The sequence below is a fragment of the Ambystoma mexicanum genome, chromosome 1p (genome assembly GCF_040938575.1).
Source record: "Ambystoma mexicanum isolate Mex_15411 chromosome 1p, UKY_AmexF1_1, whole genome shotgun sequence".
Classification (NCBI taxonomy): domain Eukaryota; kingdom Metazoa; phylum Chordata; class Amphibia; order Caudata; family Ambystomatidae; genus Ambystoma; species Ambystoma mexicanum.
In genome coordinates, this window is record NC_090921.1 from 194,555,049 (window position 1) to 194,574,662 (window position 19,614).

A 19,614-nucleotide genomic window follows, 5' to 3' on the forward strand; every position below is an offset into this window, starting at 1 on the left:
TCTGTCTGTCTTTAAGAGTGGTGAGCTGTCTCTATTTATGCTATGATAAAGGGGTGTGTGTGCTGGTTTATCCTAAGCTCGCCCCTTCGCCAGGTGATTGGGTCAGAGTCTCCTCTCTGCCTTGATAGGAGTATAGCAACAGTGTGTCCTTTTATGGTGTCATTTTATGAGGCAGAGAATCCACCCTTAGCCCCTTGAACACAAAATCTACTTTTGGCACCATACATATTTACACATGTGCAACCACTATAAGAATCACATATACAGATTACATATTTTATATGGCAGCTATCCCTCAAAACCCTGTAGCTCGGCTTTTCACATAATTTTGCCCTTTTCATCAGGAACACAATGTTCAATTATAAAGTTTCATACTTCTAGCAGAAATACAGTTTGTGTAAAATCACATTTTCTGCCACTTCTTTCAAGAAAATGTCACCCGATTTTGCCACCTCTTGAAACGTGCAGCCAAAATTTAGATTCACCAATCTGTTACTTTTATATTTTGTACAATTTTCACTGGCAAATTATAAGTCTTTGTTCTTTGTGAAGGTTCAGCCACAGATGATTATTTGTCTCCGCTTCTTTTTGTCTCCCTGCAGTCCAGAAGCAGTCTCCTCCCTGTTTGCTATTGGCAGAGGCCATTTACGATGTTCCTCACACCCCGCATTTCCAAACCTTTTAATTACTGCTTGGGTGAATTCTGATTCAAGATTTTAAACCATGGGATCGAAACAATTATGAAATGGTTACTCTCAGTAACAGGCCTCTTAGATTGCAAACATTTGATTTCAGTTCATAAATGTTTAAAGTTTAATCAGGCAGGCTCCTGACAGCTGTCATCTCAGCAGTGCTTCGCTGCACAGAGATTATTTTTAACATCCACAGACAGGCCACTTTTGCTGTGGAAATCCCTTTATGCTTTCAGCTTTTCAGGACCTTGCAAGTTCACAATGATTTCTTAAACTAAGTGAATTGTAGCACCCAGCAAGAATTTTGGATGTTTGAGGGTGTTTTGTACCGGCATTCTGCAGTCTCAGCAATCAAAGAAAAAAGGATTTAAGGCACGATTTTGGGGTTTCATTTAGCAACACTGCTTTTTCCTTCTGTACTCCATTTTTACTTGTTGTGGATCCCAGTGACATATTCCAGGAGTGAGATCTCCTTTCCACCACTGACAACATGCGTGGCAGATTGGGCAGCCATCTTTTTGTGCGTTGCAAAGTGCGATTTTCAGGGATTTTGGCGTGCACAAGGGTTTTGCAGCCATTTTGCTATTTCTGGCACCCTCATAACACAGTGCTGCAGCATAGCAGAGCAGAAGTGGCTTAAAACATCCCACAAAGTACAGGGACAGGGACGAGGAAGAATAGGGCTAGGAGTAATTACGATTACCAATATGTATTCAAGGCATTAAACACAAGTAGTGGCGTAACACCATTGAGTTTACTGGGCTTCAGCACTCCCCCTTGAAATTTTGGGCTTTGTTGACTCAACCTGGCTGACCTCCTGAGCAGTTGCCTGAACAGAACCTGGGTTTCGCTGTTTACAAAGGCCCAGCAATTACTAACATAAAGCATTTCACTGTTAGTACCTGAATTGAAACACCACATTTTATAGACAATTTAAATTGTGATGTGGGTTTAGTCCTTGCATTCAAGGGGAGTTATTGGAAGGGTAAGGGGGCACAGGAGACCACTCATTCTCATAGCAGTTCATAAGTGGGTGCTTTCAAACTTAAAGGAGAGAGTTAAATGCTGGAACATTGAAGTTTCACTAGAATAGTCTCATTAAAATGCATAAAGAAGTTAATTGTCCCCACACAAATAGGTTTTCCCCTCCCACACGTCCGTGAAGTTAGCGCCTCTCCCAACATTTGAAGGTTCAGCCCCCTCGAAATGTAAGTTTTGTTGCGCCCCTGATCACTGGCACACACCATTCACCATATACACACACGCGCACCCAGCCATCATACATTTAAGTGTGCACTCTTTCACCATACACTCACACAGGCAGCCACCTACACATTTAAGTGTACAACCTTTGAAAATACACCCACACGTAATGGGTTTGAGGGGAGTCCTATTACTTCAAAAATAAATTGTTTCTTTTTGAAGTCATTCTGGCTTCATTAAGAAAAGGTTTCCGATAAGGACCGAACAATAACTGAAATAATTTCTTTATGAAGGCAGAGTGACTTAAAAAATAAAAGATTTATTTTTGAAGTCATAGGGTTCCCACCACCCCATGACATGGAGGCCTCCAGCCTGGGGTGTCCATGGGGGGAGCCCTCAGACTTCAAAAAGAAAGTTTCTTTTTGTAGTCACTCTGCCTTGATTAAAAAAAGTATATCCGTTACAGAAATTATTTCTTTATAAATGCAGAGTGAATTCAAAAAGAAATATAAAAATAATAATTGAAAACATATTTTTCTCATTTTTTTTCTCCAAGTGGTGCTCCCTCCCAGAACATGAGCTAGCGGGGCCCCTCGCACGGTGGGGTATGCGGGGGCCCCATTACGCCACTGATCCTCCAATCTTATTGCCATGTTTGTGTCTTGCGAGACAGTCTGAATGATCAGTTTAATGAAGAAGTATGACTGACGACCAGCTTCCTTACTTTTGTCATGACTGATACATCTTTAGCGATAGTCTACACATCTTTAGGTAAAATGACTTTAGACATTCTTATTATTAAAAAAGTAAATGTATTAATCCACAACATTTACAGTAGAGTCATAGTGCAAATAAACATGTACCCCACACGCAGTTATACACATGATGTGAGAGGTTATTTATAACGCGCTTGATACCCAGAGGTTTCTAAGCTCGGACCAAGGAATCAAACCTGTGATGCTCTGCGTAGTCTTGTTGGAAAGCGACCACGTTGCCCCTGAGCGATCCTCTCAAGACATTTATATTGTAGACTGTGTAACAGCCCGTGAATAGGCACAACTGCTAAGAACATTATGCAAAGAAAATCAAAGAATACAAAAGTTTCAGAAAATAATGAAGTATATAAAACATGAGTTAGAGAAAGACTAAGACAAATAAACAAGGGAGGAGACTGGACAGCAGATATATTATTTAAGTATCCCGTTCATAAAATGCATTTCAAAACCAGTCATACCAATGGTATATAAGGCGCTATATAAGTGCAAAATAACATAACATAACAATATGTGTTCAAAATTAATCTCCTACCATACATGACACTTTCCCTGGCAGACAATAGTACCATAGCTTCAATCCAATACTTAGTTTTTCAAGATATTCGATAGAGAAGGGGCTGTCTCCTGCTTTCGAAAAATGTTTCTGCCTCTCATGGCGCATTTTTGTGTGTGCTAGATCTGGTCGATTCTGGGGGGAATACCGAGGGAAGCTGAAAATGAAAAGTGCTCAAATGGTATTTAGAAGAGGAAAGGTGTATATTAATAACAGGCTACTGGTGGGGAGGATGGAAGAGGAGCGAATGTGCAGTGGGGAGTTAGGGGTGTGTTGGGGGGCCTTTTAGGGAGAGAGTTTTCAGCTATTTGGGGAAATGCAGTAATACGCCACCATAAATGAATCACATGTATTGGAGAATTAACAGGGTGATGGCAGAAGTGGGGGGATTTAGAAAAGTGGATGTGGACACAGAGTGAGTTCTTCATTTTCAATTTTTTTTCTCATTACTGCTATAATCGCCAAACATTACCTTGCCACAGGAATCACATTGAATTATTACAGGAATTTTTTATTTTTTTTTATTTTATTGTAAAACTTCAGTTCAATATAAAATATCAAACTTTTGTTACATTAATTCAACATTCTTAGTCTATATTGGGTTCCAAAACAACTAAATCGTCTCAAAAAAAACCTCAAGGAAAACAAATGAAAGAAAGAACATTTCCAAAAATGTCATTCTTCCGTGGAAATAAACAAATCAAATTTCTTCATATGGCAGTCCGTAGCCAAGAACTCGCCAGGATCATAAATATAATAAAAGTCAGCTCAGGTTTGGACAGCCTTCAAGATCATGTCAAAAAAGTTGATTAAGCTGCATGAAAGATTGATATTTCTGCCGGCAACAACGAGATCCCACCAGCCATCAGCATCATAAAAAGACGGCTTGAATTTGCACAGATGGAGTTCTCGTTGAGAAATCAGCATAGGACACTCGGTTATAAGATACTTTAGGGATTCAACCTCCTGTGTGTCACAGAACCGACATTTGTTGTCACTGAATTCCCTATTATGCCGTATCCATTGCATTTCTTTGGTATGTAGGGCATTCAAACGGAATCTTAGGAACTGGCTCCTATGGTGGCGTGAGGGGCAGTTCATGAGATAGTTTGGCTGATGATGCAATTTCACTATGCTTCGAGAAAGGGGCAAAGTTGATTTGAGAGATGACCGACCATTATAAGTGGCGATCCAGTCCCATGTCTCTAGCTTTTTTTTGGCATGTTGCGGACGAGTCAAGAGATCAGACTCACTGATGTTTGCATCAACCATTATCGCTTTAATTTTTTCACCCAAGATGTTAAAAGTGATGGATGTGGGCATTCATTTTCGATGGTGAACATTTTCTACGCAGGAATTTTGGATCCAAAGAGACATTTTTCGCAGGGTGGATAGTGATTTCCAAACAAGCGTCATATATAATAAATGTAATGCTAGTTCATATCGCAGGGCGATAATTGAGATGTAATTAGGGAGGCCCAGTACACGTCACCAGAACTTTCCTTCGCGTCTATGCCAGAGGGTGTGGTCTAAATTCCAGCCTGCTTCTCTGCCGAAAGTAAGTGTAGGTATTACCTTCTGTAGATAGAACATCATTACAGGAGCAATTGAGAATTTTCCATATTCTTTATTGATTTTGGCTCCTTGTAAGCCTACGATGTTGGTTCTATCTATCAATTCGCAGGACCAACCGGCTTCACAGATGGAATAGTTTATCAAAACTCCCATATAACGAATTGTCTTTACAGTATTTACACACTTTTTTTCAATGACCCATCTAAATTGTTTGTCCTTTCTTGAGATGGTATGCCCAATACACATGATCTTGGTTTTTTCAGTGTTTAAGGACAGGTCATTTACAATCAGATATTCATTTAGCCTCTGCACAAGACGCTGTAGCCCAATCTGTGTTTGGTCAATTAACACAATGTCGTCAGCATATTAATTGTGTTTCGTTGATTTTTGGTGGAAAGCAGTGGACTGCATCTAACCACTCTGGAGGATCAGCAAGCAATAATTTGAAAAGGTCCGCTGCAAGTGGGCAACCCTGTTTTACCCCTTTATGAGTCTTTATCGGTGGAGTAAGATCACCTTGAGAATTCAATCTTATTTGAATTGTCGTCTTGGTGTGTAAGGCGATAATTGGGTCTAACAGCTGTTCTGGACAGTTCCATGATCGTAATTTGGCCCATAATTTCTGATGATTAATTGCTTCAAATGCTTGTCACAGATCGACGAAAGCAAAGAAAACTTTTTTCTTGGACTCCAAGGCTGTTAATTTCAGGATTGTTAGTAGGATAAGATTTACATCCATGCCTACTTGGGTCGTGAAGCCAGTTTGACGACAGTCAAATTTGCCGGCCTTGAATGCCCAATGGACCAATCTTTGACGTAAAAGGGAACCAAATATTTTCCCTATTGTATCAAGAATGGCAATAGGCCGATAGTTTGCAGGATCTGCTCTACTGCCCTTCTTGTAAATTGGAACCACTATTGCTTTAGACCATGAGGTAGGTGTTTTCCTGCTAATCGAGATCTTCAGGAATAAGCCTTAAATAAATTTGGCCCAATGGACTTTGTGTTTTTTAGCATTAGGTTTGAAATTTGGTCCGGACTGGCAGCTCTCGAATTCTTGAGCTTTCCAATGAAGAATTTGAGCTCTTGGGACGAAGGTTTGATATCCCAAGCAATTACTGAAGGAACTGGGGTCACATTTAGAGTAACCTTAGGCTTTCCGTAGATCGAGATGAAATATTCACGCCAAGTGTCACAACAGATTTAATTTGAGATAGGACATAAAGATTTTGTGTTGCCCTGATTCAGGATTTCCCAGATTTCATGTGTGTTTTTAGTGATTAATAATTTTAGCATAGTTTCTGCATGATTTTGATCAATTAGAATCAGGTAGGATCTCACCCAATTACGGTAAAGCTGTCGCTGTTCTTTAATTTTCATTAATTTAACATCTTGGTCGGTCTGTCGTTTCTTAATCATGCGTACATCTTTTGGAATGTGCCCTACTGTTTGCGAATTAGTAACTTACAGGATGAAATCTGCCAGCAATGGTGTATACTTCACATTCTGTGATTCGAAGAATCTATGCGTTAGGTTTGTAACTAAAGGGCCAGTTGTTGAAAGCCTGTTGCCTGAAGCATTTATTGACAGGTTTGGAGAATATTTTTCAGGCGAAACACATCCTTCTTGTATCCAAACATGCCGTAACATGTCATGGTCACTATAATTCATCTGAACCACATTAAGGGAAACCAAATTTGGAAAAAAGTTGTCGGAAGCCCAGATGTAATCAAGAGTATTATGTCTTTGCATGCCATGCCACGTTGGTCTGGAGGGTTGATCACCTTTTATGGATCCATTAACCATCTGACAACTTTGGTGAGAAAGGGCACAAGACCAGGCTCAGCCTCTTGGGACAACTACGTTGTCTAACAACCGTATATTTGTCTATATATGTAGATCATATTTGAACCAACTACAGTTGATGTCGCCACATACCAAAACAGATAGATTGTTGTAATTGAGAAAAGTATCATCGATTAAAGTTGTTACAGTGTCTATGAACGACGTTGCAGAAATCATTACAGGATTCCAATATCCGTTGATTATAAGTAAGTTAGACTTGTTTTTTGCCAATGTTATTTGTATCAAAGTACTTTGGACACACAGATTTGGATTAGTGGAAGTCAAAAGTGTCCACCAATTTTAGATTTTCAATAGCGTTATTAGGCCTGCAAAAGGATTTCCCTTGGTATTTTTCCTGGCTGAATTTATGAGAGTAATGAAACCATCACGGGTCGGTGGATCACAGAGCCATGTTTCCTGAAGACAGATTACGAATACATCCTCAAGAGGTTCAGTAAAGTCATTGAACAAATGAGTGAATCATCGAGTGTTCCATGAGAGCAGAGTTAGCTCACAGTGTGGGATATTCACTCATTGTTATTTTCGGGAACCATTTGCTAGTTTGCTCACGTATCTACTTCGTCCATTGCCGGCCTGATGTTTTGAGGTCTGGTTGTTTGCCTGCGGAAGAGATAAGGATTATCGCAAGGCAGATCGCCGGTCGACACTTCGAGGATCATCGCTGTTTGAGATTTTCGATGAATTTGTAGCATGGGACTCAGTGTCAGGTTCCACAGTGAGAGTAAATCCATACAACAGGAGATCTTCCGTTGCTTGAAGTAAGAGCTTTTTCACTGCAACAGATGATATGTGAAGTAATACTTGATCAGAGGTCAGTTCAGTAGTGTACTCCACGATCTTGATATCGTCTGATGATATTGATCGGAGTTGTGGAATGCAGGCAAATAGTTTTAAGACATTTCCTCGGTTTAATTCTCATCTGAGTGGATGTTTTGTAGCCGAAGTTTCCAGGGACAACTATTTTAAGGATTTGGAGTCCCATGTACTCTGGTTGAATAATGAATACTAGGTTTCCTCTGATTCAGTGTTTGTTTTGGATTTATCCTGGAGGTGAGGGTCGAGAATTTGTCCTTCCTGGGATTTACGCCTTTCGTATTTCCACACTCCCGGATTGGCTATTTCTTTCATTAGCAGGTGAAAATCTCACTTGAGAAGAGTGAGATGACTCGACTTCTTTAGCCGCAGGAGACCCATCTACGTAGTCATCAGTCTTATTGAATATGTTGACAGATTGCATAAATCGACGGAAGTAGAACTGGGTACACTGTTAGAACCAAAATCTACGCGTCAACGTTTGGCAGCTTTCTTAGGTAACTGCGTTGCAATTTCTGCGTCTCGCATTGGAATTGGAACAGCAGGAGTAGCAGATTGAGAGGGGTTGGACTTTGGTAGGTACATGTCTTTGAGCATCAGTGGCGTTCTTTCACATCCATTTTACCGCTTCTAAGAGTTCTTCAATTAATGAGTCATTTTGGCAGCGGTGCCGAGCCGCCAGGTCACTTAGCCTCTCTTGCCACCTCATTGAATTTTCAGCATCCTTCTCCATCTGATCTTGTAAGAAGCCGGTGAAGCGATCTAGTTTGTCTAACTTCATTTCCATGTTTGACAGTGCTACTCCTTGATCAGATATTGTCCCATTTAATGATTCAAGCAATTTTGTAAAGGGCGCAAGAGCAACCGGAGGATCAGCTAAAATGTTGTTATGAATCTGAGAAAGAGCTTCAACAGAAATGTTCAGAGGAAGCAAACCTGGCTCGTGGCCCATCAACAAAGAATGTGAGCTATCCAAATTGAAACGAGAGTTTGTAAAAGATGTATTCCTCATATGGGGTAAAGCAATAGCATCATCCAGTGGGTGGATAGGCTTTGCATGGGGCGTACTTGCATTCGGGATTGTTTTATCATTCGCCGTTGTTGTCGGCAATCTAGTTTTATATTTAAGCTCGACTATGCGTTGAAGTCGACGGCCCCGTGCAATGGAACTTGAGTCCAGAATATTGTGGGTGGAGTGTGGACTGAGAAGGCTACCAGAGGCACCCATGAGCGTAGGGTCATTCATGAGCGCTCCCCGAATGTCTTTAGAACAGGGCTCAAGTCGCTTGGGAGCTTGACAAGCGAGAGCGCTGTCATTCCCAGATTCAGTAGACTCAGGGACACGTTCCGACAAGCTTCCGCCACGGAAGGACTTTGGTAGAGCTTCACTTGCAGTCAATTGTGGACAGATTGCAGTGAGGATAGAAGAAGCACATTCATGTTCCCACATTAGGTTTTGCTTATCAAGCGTGACAGTAGATTTCAGAGAAACTTTAGACACTGAAAGTGAAGTTCTCGAGAGCACCTGAGAACATTGCTGGTGGTCTAAAGTTGATTCTTCGCGTGTCATTGGCATGGCTGTCTGACATTGCAAACCATTTACTGAGGATAAACATTTTGAAGCAATATTTGGAATCGGGCTCATCTTTTTAGCTGAGGGATTGAAGGACGTAGCATGATGAAGAGTCAAATGGGTCCCATCGACATTCGAGATCTTCAGAAGCTACTCATCGCTGACTAAAAATGATAATGGTCTTTTTTCAAGGAGAGCCTTAATGTTTTGTGTGGATGTATTTGGCTTTGCAGTACATGATAATGAAGGGAGTACTGAGACCTTTTCAGAGGAACAGTTTATTTGAATGGAGGACGGGATAGAAACGGGTAATTTTGTCTACTGGTCTGCCTTGGAAAGAACCTGTGTTCGACTCAAGGAGAGCATAGGATACATCAGGTGAGTGCAAAGCAAAGTCACTAACAGACGGGAACCCCTCGTGAACCGATGAGGATTCAGCAGAGGTTTTGTGCGTGTTATCGTTATCACACTTTTCATGGCGAGGATAATGAATTTGGTTTATCAGCGGACTCACGGCTAAGTCAATTTGTTCCTCAGATTGCGGTTCAATCGTGAGGCTTGGGATGGTGGAGCCGCCAACCGTGGGCACAGATGAGGAAACATCGATAATGACAAAGCAGTTGGTGAAGCTGCAGGTAGCATTAAGGGGGCGTGGAGCGCTCGCCCAGTAGATTTGCCTACCTTTTCGCCTGTTGCTGCTTTCAAAGTCGTCCACTGGTTCAGCATGCGTCGATGCTGGAGGGTTTTCCTTCGCATTTGCGGACCCTCTGTGGAAAGAGTAATTTACCCGACCCGAGGAACGGAGGAAACGTTATGTAAAGGAGAAGAGAAGGACAAGCCTGCGGAGAGGTGAAAGATTTCAAGCATTTTCACCGCAGTCGGACGGAAAGAACTTTCCCCAGGCCTAACCCCTTGGGGCCAGCATGATATTCTCACTGTGACTGTTTACCTGTGAAAAGCAGAGGTTACAGAAATGTCAGAACATGTGAGATCCCACATCAAAGGAGAGGTCAACAAGATGCTTGATCTCGGGGTTATAGAGCCCTCTACAAGTCCATGGTCTAGTCCAGTTGTTCTAATACCAAAGGCAGGATCCAATGAGTCGAGATTCTGTGTGGACTATAGACCTCTAAATGCAGTCACTAAGACTGATGCCCAGCCAAGTACCTTAGTACATATGATCTGACGTCAGACTATTGGCAAATAGCCATGACAGACTATGCCAAGGATAAAACTGCATTTTCAACCCCAGCAGGCCTCTACCAGTTTAAGGTTATGCCTTTTGGATTCAAAAATGCACCTGCTACATTCCAAAAGATGGTCAATCAAGTTCTAAATGGGATGGAGTACTTCTGCATGGCATACTTGGATGACATTGCAGTGTTAAGCCCTACTTGGAAAAAAACATGTTGATCACTTAGGATATGTTTTGCAGGCTCTTGAGCAGGCACACCTGACCATAAAGACGAGCAAATGTCAAATTGGTCAGAGCAAAGTGGTCTACCTTGGTCATGAGGTAGGAGGAGGTGAAATAAGGCCATTTCCTAGCAAAGTACAAGCTGTACAAAACTGGGCCACCCCTACTACTCAAACCAAAGTGAGAGCCTTCCTAGGTCAAACTGCGTACTACTGGAATTTCATAGAGAACTATAGGACTATAGCTTCTCCTTTGAATGTGATCTCCTCTCCAACATTCCCTAAAAAGGTTAGATGGAATGAGGAGTGCACTCAAGCCTTTGAAAACCTGAAGAAAGCCCTTTGTCAAGCTCCAGTCCTAAGAGCTCCTGATTATCACCAACCCTTCATTGTGCAGACACATGCATCCAATAGAGGTATAGGTGCAGTCCTTAGTCAACTGGATGAGAAAGGTAGGGAGAACCCCATTTGCTTCATCAGTAGGAAACTGAAGGAACCAGAAACAAGGTGGGCAACCATAGAGCGTGAATGTGTGGTCTCTGAAGAAGTTTAGACCATACTTGTATAGATCTACTTTTGTGATTCAGCAGACCACCAACCCTTGAGATGGTTAATGCAAATGAAAGGGGTGAACCCAAAACTTCTAAGATGGGCAATCTGCCTGCAAGGGTTTGATTTCACCATTGAGCACAGGGCAGGATGTCACCGCCAAAATGCTGATGTCTCTCTAGGATGTTTATAACCGACTAGAGTGAAGAGATTCAACCAGGAGCGGATTAAATCCTCCTGTCCCTTAGTCTGAGGAGGGGGCGAGTGTTAGGGAGAATTCGCCAGAATGGCTAATTTCCCTTACCTACTGAGTCCCTCAGCAGCTTTGCTGGATTTCTAGGATTATTTTTTTTCACCTGGTAAGAGTGTGAGCCATTTTTCCCACTCTTACATGTGTTTTGCTGTGTGTGTTTAACATTTTTGTGTTCATAGACTGTGGACCCTCACCTACTCCATAGGCATCATCTTTTTACTGTGTATTATACAGCACCTTTAGTGCAGTGACACAGGGTTGTCTTTTTCAGACTTCCGACTTTAAACTCCATTTTCTGGGACTGACTACTGTCTCCCAGAGCATGTAATGTTGCCATTGACTTTATTAGTCTCCTTGGAGACCCATGTCGTACTCTGTATGATTGGCTGTGGTGAATGTCCCGCTGGTACAGCCATCCTGCTGTGTGATTGACAGCCAGGCTGTGTGAATGAGGGAAAACTGCATAGAAAGCAGGTCTCTGGAACTGAGAAGGCAGAGTTGCCACTGGATCGAGAGAACCGAAGAGAAGCTGACAGAAGAGGACCTCTACCACAACTGAACCTCCCTGTGAAGCCCTGCTGCGAGTCCGAATCTCCAAATTTCGATGACAGGGAAGATCTGCAAGGAATCTTCTCCCCTTGAGCTGGTGGTACCAACCAGTTCACCAAACTGCAAGCCAGGCCTCCCTCCTCTGGTCGAATTTGCTGTGCACAGCTACAGTGAACCGGATAGCCAGAAGGACCGGACCCTGCTTGGGTTTTAAGTAGCGCACCTTTTATTCGTTGCTTTGCTCTGCTGCTGGTTTCTTCCCTGGTCAGTGCAGGACCCTCCAGTCTTCCTACTTCGTGTCAGTCCGACAGGTGCTTCAGGACCTTGAGCCTGCAGGACCTGCCAGGAACGTCTGTCTCAGCTACAGCCTTCTTCTTCATTTAAGGTACTGTTCAAATCCGGTTGTTCGTTTCGTCCAACCACGGTGAAAGTGTTTGATACCTTTCACCAATCCGAGGGCGCGTCCTTCTCTATTATTTAAAGTAACTTTTTGTCTGACCAACTTCGTTCTGAACTCTTGGCAAAGACTTAACCGTGAACTACCCTGAACTTTGTGATCCTCTGCAAAGACTTTGGTCCATTGACTTTGGCCCAGGCCTCTTGATTTGATTTCCTCACTGTAGTTACTTTTCCTAGATTGCCCTGCTTACTTACTTGTTGGTGCTGCTCAACTTTTGTCTAACCTTGTCTTTGCCTCCCGTTTAAATTGCTGGAGTGCCATTTTGCTCACACTTAATTTTGAGCTTAACTTGTCCAGAATCAATTAGGTGTGGTGTAGTGTATTAAGAGTGTGATTTTTCTACTGCTTTACTTTGGTGAATTGTTTTTTAACTGATATGTAAATAAATGTATATTCTTTTACTCAAAAACCTTGAGTGAGTGTTTGTTTGAACCATAGTAATTGCTGTCCTTTGTGTAACTATTGATACTGCTCACTTTACTCTTGAGATAAGTCTGGCTGCTCAGCCATCGCTACCACTTTACTGTGTAGTACAGGCTTGTACCAAAGGTGAATTTGTACTGTCACTTGTAGTCTTAATTGTGTGTGGTGTTCCCAAATGGTACTGCATAGGATTCTGCCTAACAGATAGCAATTTCCGCATTCACCACCTTTTGTAGATTGCTTCTTGGGCTTTGTGCAACACCCCAGGATAAGTGCTCCCACTGATCATCTTGGGGCAGCACCAAGTTGGTACCTGACTCCCGGAAGACCCCTGTGATCCTGTTGCAAGCTCATGATCGATAGACGGTTCGCTGGCCGAGTGGCCCGGCCTCTTCAATTCGACAGGTTGGCCCTCTTCACTTCTTGTTATTCGGTCCGCCAATATGGGAGCTGGTGAATTGGCCATTTCACATCCAGTGACAAGTTCTAAGTCAGTAATCTCCTGAAAGGCATGCCTGCTTTCCATCGACAAGTTCAGTTCCAAATATTTATGTAGGTTATGCAACAAGGTCTCGCCTATGTTATCATCCCACTGGTTTTGATCCTCATTACCATTGGTAAACCCTTTATCTTTCCCCCGACCCTACTTAGAAAGGAAGGAGTTCACCTGGCACAAACCAAATACAAAGGAGTCCTTAGGGAAACTCTGTCTACGCACATCAAACAGTGCAGAATAAGGACATCTCTGCAGAGTATCTTGTGATTTCGGGGTAGAAGCCAGTATTACAGCGTGAAAACGTAGCTGCTTCCCTTTTGGCAAAGCATTCTGTATTGCCAGAATCAAACGCAAGGATTCAGGCAAAATATGTCTTGCCAAAAGTTGGCAATGTCTACTTTGAAGACTAGAATTGGCAGGGGTTGGAGTCATCCCCCAGCCGCATTTCTCTACGGTGCCTTTTAAGGAATTCAAATTAGTTTCATAGGATGCCTCACCCGACGAGGCTGCATGTACCCGCTGACTTGCCTACGCCAATGAAACGTTGTTAGAATTCACTTGCACAGTGCTTGACCACATCTCCCGCTCCACAGCTTGATCACGGGAGTTCACATCGGTCAACACATCCGGCGTCATTTCATCGAGGACTAGTACCTCTGATGCTGTTTCATATCTGATACTGGGGGTGGAAAGCCACCCCCTTCTCTTCTTCCTTCTCCACTTGAAGCACAGCCCCAGACCTCAACATGCATTTGGACATAGGCCCTCATTACGACCCTGGCGCTAAGGGGTCTGCGCCAGCGTTAGCTGCGCCGACCCCTTACCGCCAACTACGAGTTCCCGGAGCGCCATGGTCATTTTTCCGCCCGCTTTTTGCGGGCGGAAAAATCCATGGCGCTCTGGGACCTTGGTGTTAATTACGCCACCGTAATTTACGGTGGCGTAATTAACTCCTTCCCCACTCCCATTATACCCTATGGGGCCGAAATGGGAATGGGGAAGGGTAAATGGGTCAATGGGGACTTACCGCCCCGCCGACCTCGGAATGGGGCGGTAAGTCCACCATCCGCCATGGCGTAAAGGGACTTTGCGCCATGGCTGAAAAGTCCGCCGATGGCGGAAAAAATCCGCCAGGGTCGTAATGAGGGCCATAGTGTCAATAGCATACCAGTACGTCACTTTTCAGTGCTTAAAGTATTCATTCCTCCCCAGGACCTGTTTGCGCCCTAAAATGAGGATCTCGTCACAGTCCCAATGGGTATTGACTCAAAGGCACAAAGGCAACAGTTTTCGGCCTCCTATGTGGAGTTAAAGTCTGCTCTGTCACTAGAGCAAACGGAGAGGTGAGTGTGCACCACAAGGTACGACATTATTTCAAATATTTCAAATATTAAAGTCAGTGTAAAAGTGAGGACTAAATATTCAAAAATGCGGTTTGGAAGGAGCTGGCTGTGACAAGTCTGGAGACACCCTGACTCAAAATTGCAACGAAAGCTGAAGACCGAGTAACAATACAGAAATTAAAAAACATATAATAGGACTACTCATAGACCAATGTAGAGTGGTGGTTCAGCCTCGTCGCGGTAGGTGTCGCCTAAGAAAACATTAGTGATAGCTTCATTTTGAATTTCTTTGGATAAACCATTCCTTTGATACAAACCACCAACAGACTCTTTGATTTTTGAATAAGCACTATATGTTTGATAACTGATCCAATTACTTTGAACTTTGTATAATTACTTGCCTAGGTTGGGCCTAAATGAGAGTGGCTGTGTGAACTAGTATTGTTACTCGGTCTTCAGCTTTCGTTGCTCTGTCACTAGAGCCTGAATATGTAATATAAATAATCCCACTATTCCTCAGAGAATTGACTCAAAGGCCCATAGCCCACAGTCGTCCAATCTCTGGACATGGGAGTGAAAGCATGTGGATAGTTACTCTGAGTAATTAGTCTATAGTTTGACTAAACGTTCCCAGTACATGTCACGGAAGCTTACCACCAGGAGTTCAGTAATGTTCCTTAAAGTGCCTTAAATTGCCTTAAAGACATATCCTAGGAGCAGAGTCGATTCCAATGCCGATAGCATGCACAAACTGGTGTATAAGTGCACTACTGTGGACTAGGATAAACTAGACTAGGATAGACAGTGTATACAAATTTAGCTTGTAGTGATTTTGGTGTCACATCATCTGTCAAACAAACCGCTTGTGACCCTTGAACTAATCTGTTCCAAGCAAGCATACTCTGTTTCACTGAAGTGCTGCAGGTCAGGAGACTGATGCAGCAGTACGTATGTGTTTACTATGCAGTTGGCATGGAGTTTTCTGAAAGTGGGATCTTTTTAGCAGAAAGGCCTTTCTGAGATAGAATTTCCCACATCATTTTATTATTTAATACATTTCTCATAATTTTAATATATTTCTCACAATTATGTGGGAAGTAGAGGGTCTGGATTAGATTTGTTTCAGTAGTCTGAAGATATGTACTGTTTTGAGTACATTAGGAAAGATGCCTTCAAAGAGGGAGGAACTGACTGCGTTGTGTTAGTCCCTCTCTGGAGTGGGAGTTCATACCACCGGAAAGAAAGGGGTTGTCTTCATGAGAGGTGGATTAAGGGCTATGAGGTTGAAAGTGAGTTCTGTGTTGGTCAGCATCCTAGAGTTGGACCATCTGAAAGTAATGCAGAAGAGAAATGGAGAGGCAATCTTTTCTTGCTTGGTGCTGTAGGAGTTGAACCCCATCTTATTAATTGTTTCAGTGAATAAGTTGGTATTGGAATGAGGCTTTGGTGAGTTTGGGTGCTGGATGATGCAATGCATGATGGCTTAGCAGATGCTTTACTATGAATTGTTTGTGGCTTCTTCAATGGTTAACTCTTAGTAGAATGCTTTTGCTACAGTCATGAGATGTATGTGTATGTGTCAGGAATTTTGCATGACTTGAGATCATCTTGGGGCAGTGTAATAAGCCATGTTCTGTCTTGTTTATAGTTGGATTGTTTGGCTAGAGATGAGTTCTAATATGTATGAGGGTACAGAAGGTTTTTACTTTATGGACAGTATTATGACAATTATTTGGGTGGAAAAGGTAGCTTTCAGTGCTTTGTTGAAGTATTCCATAGGGATGTTAACACTGGCTGTGTGGTCAGTTGTGTTCCAACCTTAGCTGAAGTCTTGCTTAAGCATGTCAATATCTAAACATCTGAAGGAATATTAAGGTTGATTGTAGTCTCAGGGTTCACAATTAAAGCTGTACGTTACATGAATAATGGAATAACAAAGATGATGGTCTAGTGTTATCCAGGATCTGCACTGGTGAGGATGTGAAACATTGATTGAGGGGACTCCTTCATTTCTTGAGTTGAGAAGTGTCCTGAGAGATGTAGATCCTCAAGAAAGATTTTGATTAAATGGTTAATGGGGATAATGCTAATTGGGTCAGTGATTCTCTAACTGAAGATGTGGATACAGTTGGTCTGTACATCAGGTGGGGGAAGGAGGCCATTTGGGAGAAGTTGACACTGTGGTCGTACTTTTTGCCCTGATTTGATAGCTAAATGTCAATTCTCAGGCAGATGTTCCCAAGTTCCTGCATTCTTGTTTTATGTGTATATAGATGACATTGATGTCATGCTCTAGGGTCAGGGCAAATTGAGGATGGCAGCAGCTAATTTCTACAATATCCTTATTATTGTTTGTGACTGGATATGTTATAGCAAACATTAATGAAATGGCAACAAAAAAGAGATTTCACTCACCTGCTGCTTGACCTTTGGCATTGAGATTGTGCTGTATGCCCGTCATGCAGCATGTGGGAGTTAAATTAAATTCTGAGCTTGCCCATATCAAACAGTTCAAAGTTGTCACAAAAACCTGGTTCTTTTTTCCACATCACTTCACTTTTCCTGATGTGATGATGACCCAGAATGCCTCAATACCATTCCACCCGATTAATGATATTTTATTTATTTAGGTTTGTTGAAGAGTGGTATTTGAAGCTTCAGAAAACTATAAATGTGGCAGGGTGCATCTTTTTCAGGCCAGGCCATCAAAACAAAGTCTCATTGGGGCTACACTCCCTTGATTGGCTTTCATTTGAGAAGTGGCGTAACCAGTAGGTGCTCTAGATTTTTTCTGGACCTTACATTGGTAATGGTGCAGTGCTTCTATTGGCCAAGTGAATCAATTACTGACAGACTGCGGCCCATTTCTTTAGTGATCAGTGCCCTCTCTACATAATGTTCATCAAAGATTTTAGGTAGGGACAGCACTGTTCTTCGCACTCAGCCATAGATTTATGGAGTTTCCTTCTGTTATTAACCCTATATCTCAGGAGTGACCTTCATTTCCACACTGCAGTGACATCTTTCCACCCACGTATTCCCATCTAGCTTCTCTTGGGGCAGAGAGGTCCTCGAAAATGCATATCATACCACACCATCCTACAGTTTTTCTCCTTCTGCCTTGTCCTCAATAAGATTATTCTTAACCTTATGGCTGATCTTCTCTGTCTCTAAGAGTATTCAAGGAATCAGGCAGGATATGCTGAGTTTGTATTTGTGAAAAACAAATAAGAGAGCTTTGAGACACAGCTATTTAAAATGGTAGCTTTGTGGAAAATAGCAGTCAGAGGAGGGAGCATATTTTCCGATTTCTTCTTCTGATCAACCCTCCAGTCTTGTTAATGATAATGATTTGTTTTTTATATAGCACTTTCACAAAATCATTGCACATAGAACCTATTTACATACAATTATCACCCAACCTAAGTTGGTATTCATTTGTTAGACCCTGGACAGATCGATGGCTGAATTGGCTTTGCCAGGATTCAAACCTGCGACCTGCAGATCACACACAGATCGCAGCAGCAAGTGCTCAACCAGCTCAGCTGTCTTAGATGCCTGTTGCTGTGCTGTACTTTCTGGTCCAGTATTCAAACCTTGAAATTAACAATCAATCAGTTTGAGTAAATTCTGTCCTTTTCTCATTTTTATTAAACTTTTGACTGCATCTGAACTTACAAACAGACTTACTTGCACAACATGTTATGAAATCCTTTTAGTTATTGCTGTACTGAAAACAACATTGGTTAATTTAGGGTTTTAATCTGTCATATTTCATTGAAAATGGTATGCACCATTACTGCTTTGAGATCATAGGTTCATCCACTTGGGCTACAATCAGAACATTCACTTTTAAGAATGGGCTAAACAGTGATATCGTTTATTGATAAGCAGTATCTGGGACCTTTCTGGAACGGGGACTGCTGCCCTTCAACTCATGTTTGACTTTTATAATGTGATTGCTGCTAACTATGTCTCATAGAAGTACAGGTTCTATGTGAGAATACCAGCCTCTGAATGTCATTTTCTTTTTCCAGGTGGTGCCCACTGATGCCTGATAGCCCATCCCTGCTCTACCATCTCAGCTCCTGTGGTTTTCCTATCTGTATAGATGCTAGATAAAGGACACCACCAGTGTTTGGATAACTGATATTTACATTCCTGCATAGTGACAATCAATATAAATACCTACTTGCCATGGATGTCTGAGACATTTGCACGCGTGCTGTGTTGGAAAGGTCCTCTTTTTTGGATGCACATCCTCATGTCTGTTAAAGAAAGTGCAGTGGCATAAACTGCACTGTAGATATTGTAGGTGGTTCTAAAATCCATCATAGTATTTAGAGGAAGGCTGTCCATTTTTTCATCACTAGTACATTTTTTGGTTTTGTTGTTCTTGACCTGGAAAGTTTCTTGATCCAACCACTGGCAACCAAAGGTTTCTTCCCAGAACCTTTGCACAAATATATCCCCTTGAGAAGTTGAAGGATGGATTCTGGTGAAATATTCTTGAAAGCCCACAATCTCTCTACTTTGGATTGCATATCCGAGGGTGCCAGCTAGGACTTCAGAATATTTCTTGATGGACAGGAGGGAATAAATGACCAGGCTTCGCTGGAAATCCAGTTAATCCCAGTCACATTCTGCTTAACTATCTCATCCAAGAGAGGAACTAGGTAAGCAGTAGAAGAGAAGACAACTATGGCCTTGGCTGTTGAGCTCTTGATCACTTGGACAATATGAAAAGCGTTCTTGACTGCTTGTTTTAGGAGGATGTTCTCTGTGAAGGCCACACAAGCCCCGGCATTGATAAGTTCCTTCTTTACAAGCTGACTGCCCTGTTGACCATAGTCTTCATCTGAGGCAAGAATCCCCACCCAGGTCCATCCAAAGTGTATGACTAACTGGGCAAGTCCCCGAGATTGGAAGTCATCACTGGGGATGGTGCGAAGAAGGAAAGGAACTGGTTTCAGTCACTCAGGATTGGGCTTGTTGAAAAATAGCTAATCTTTTACAAAACAAAAATAGAAAAATGGTTAACACAAAGCTTATTAAATAAGAAATATTCTCAAAT

General features: G+C 42.2%; 1 protein-coding gene and 1 pseudogene across 1 annotated transcript in view; both read right to left on the reverse strand.

The window, feature by feature from the left end:
• LOC138464760 (vomeronasal type-2 receptor 26-like) overlaps window positions 1–6,218 on the reverse strand; it is a 36,742-nt pseudogene extending 30,524 nt beyond the window's left edge.
• A 3,737-nt stretch (window positions 6,219–9,955) lies between these two features.
• The window catches only part of LOC138464926 (extracellular calcium-sensing receptor-like), a 178,291-nt gene continuing 168,632 nt past the window's right edge, over window positions 9,956–19,614 (reverse strand). The window contains exon 11 of the mRNA XM_069607219.1: window positions 9,956–10,000. Coding sequence (XP_069463320.1) covers window positions 9,956–10,000 — 45 coding nt within the window. The remainder of the gene's footprint in view (window positions 10,001–19,614) is intronic.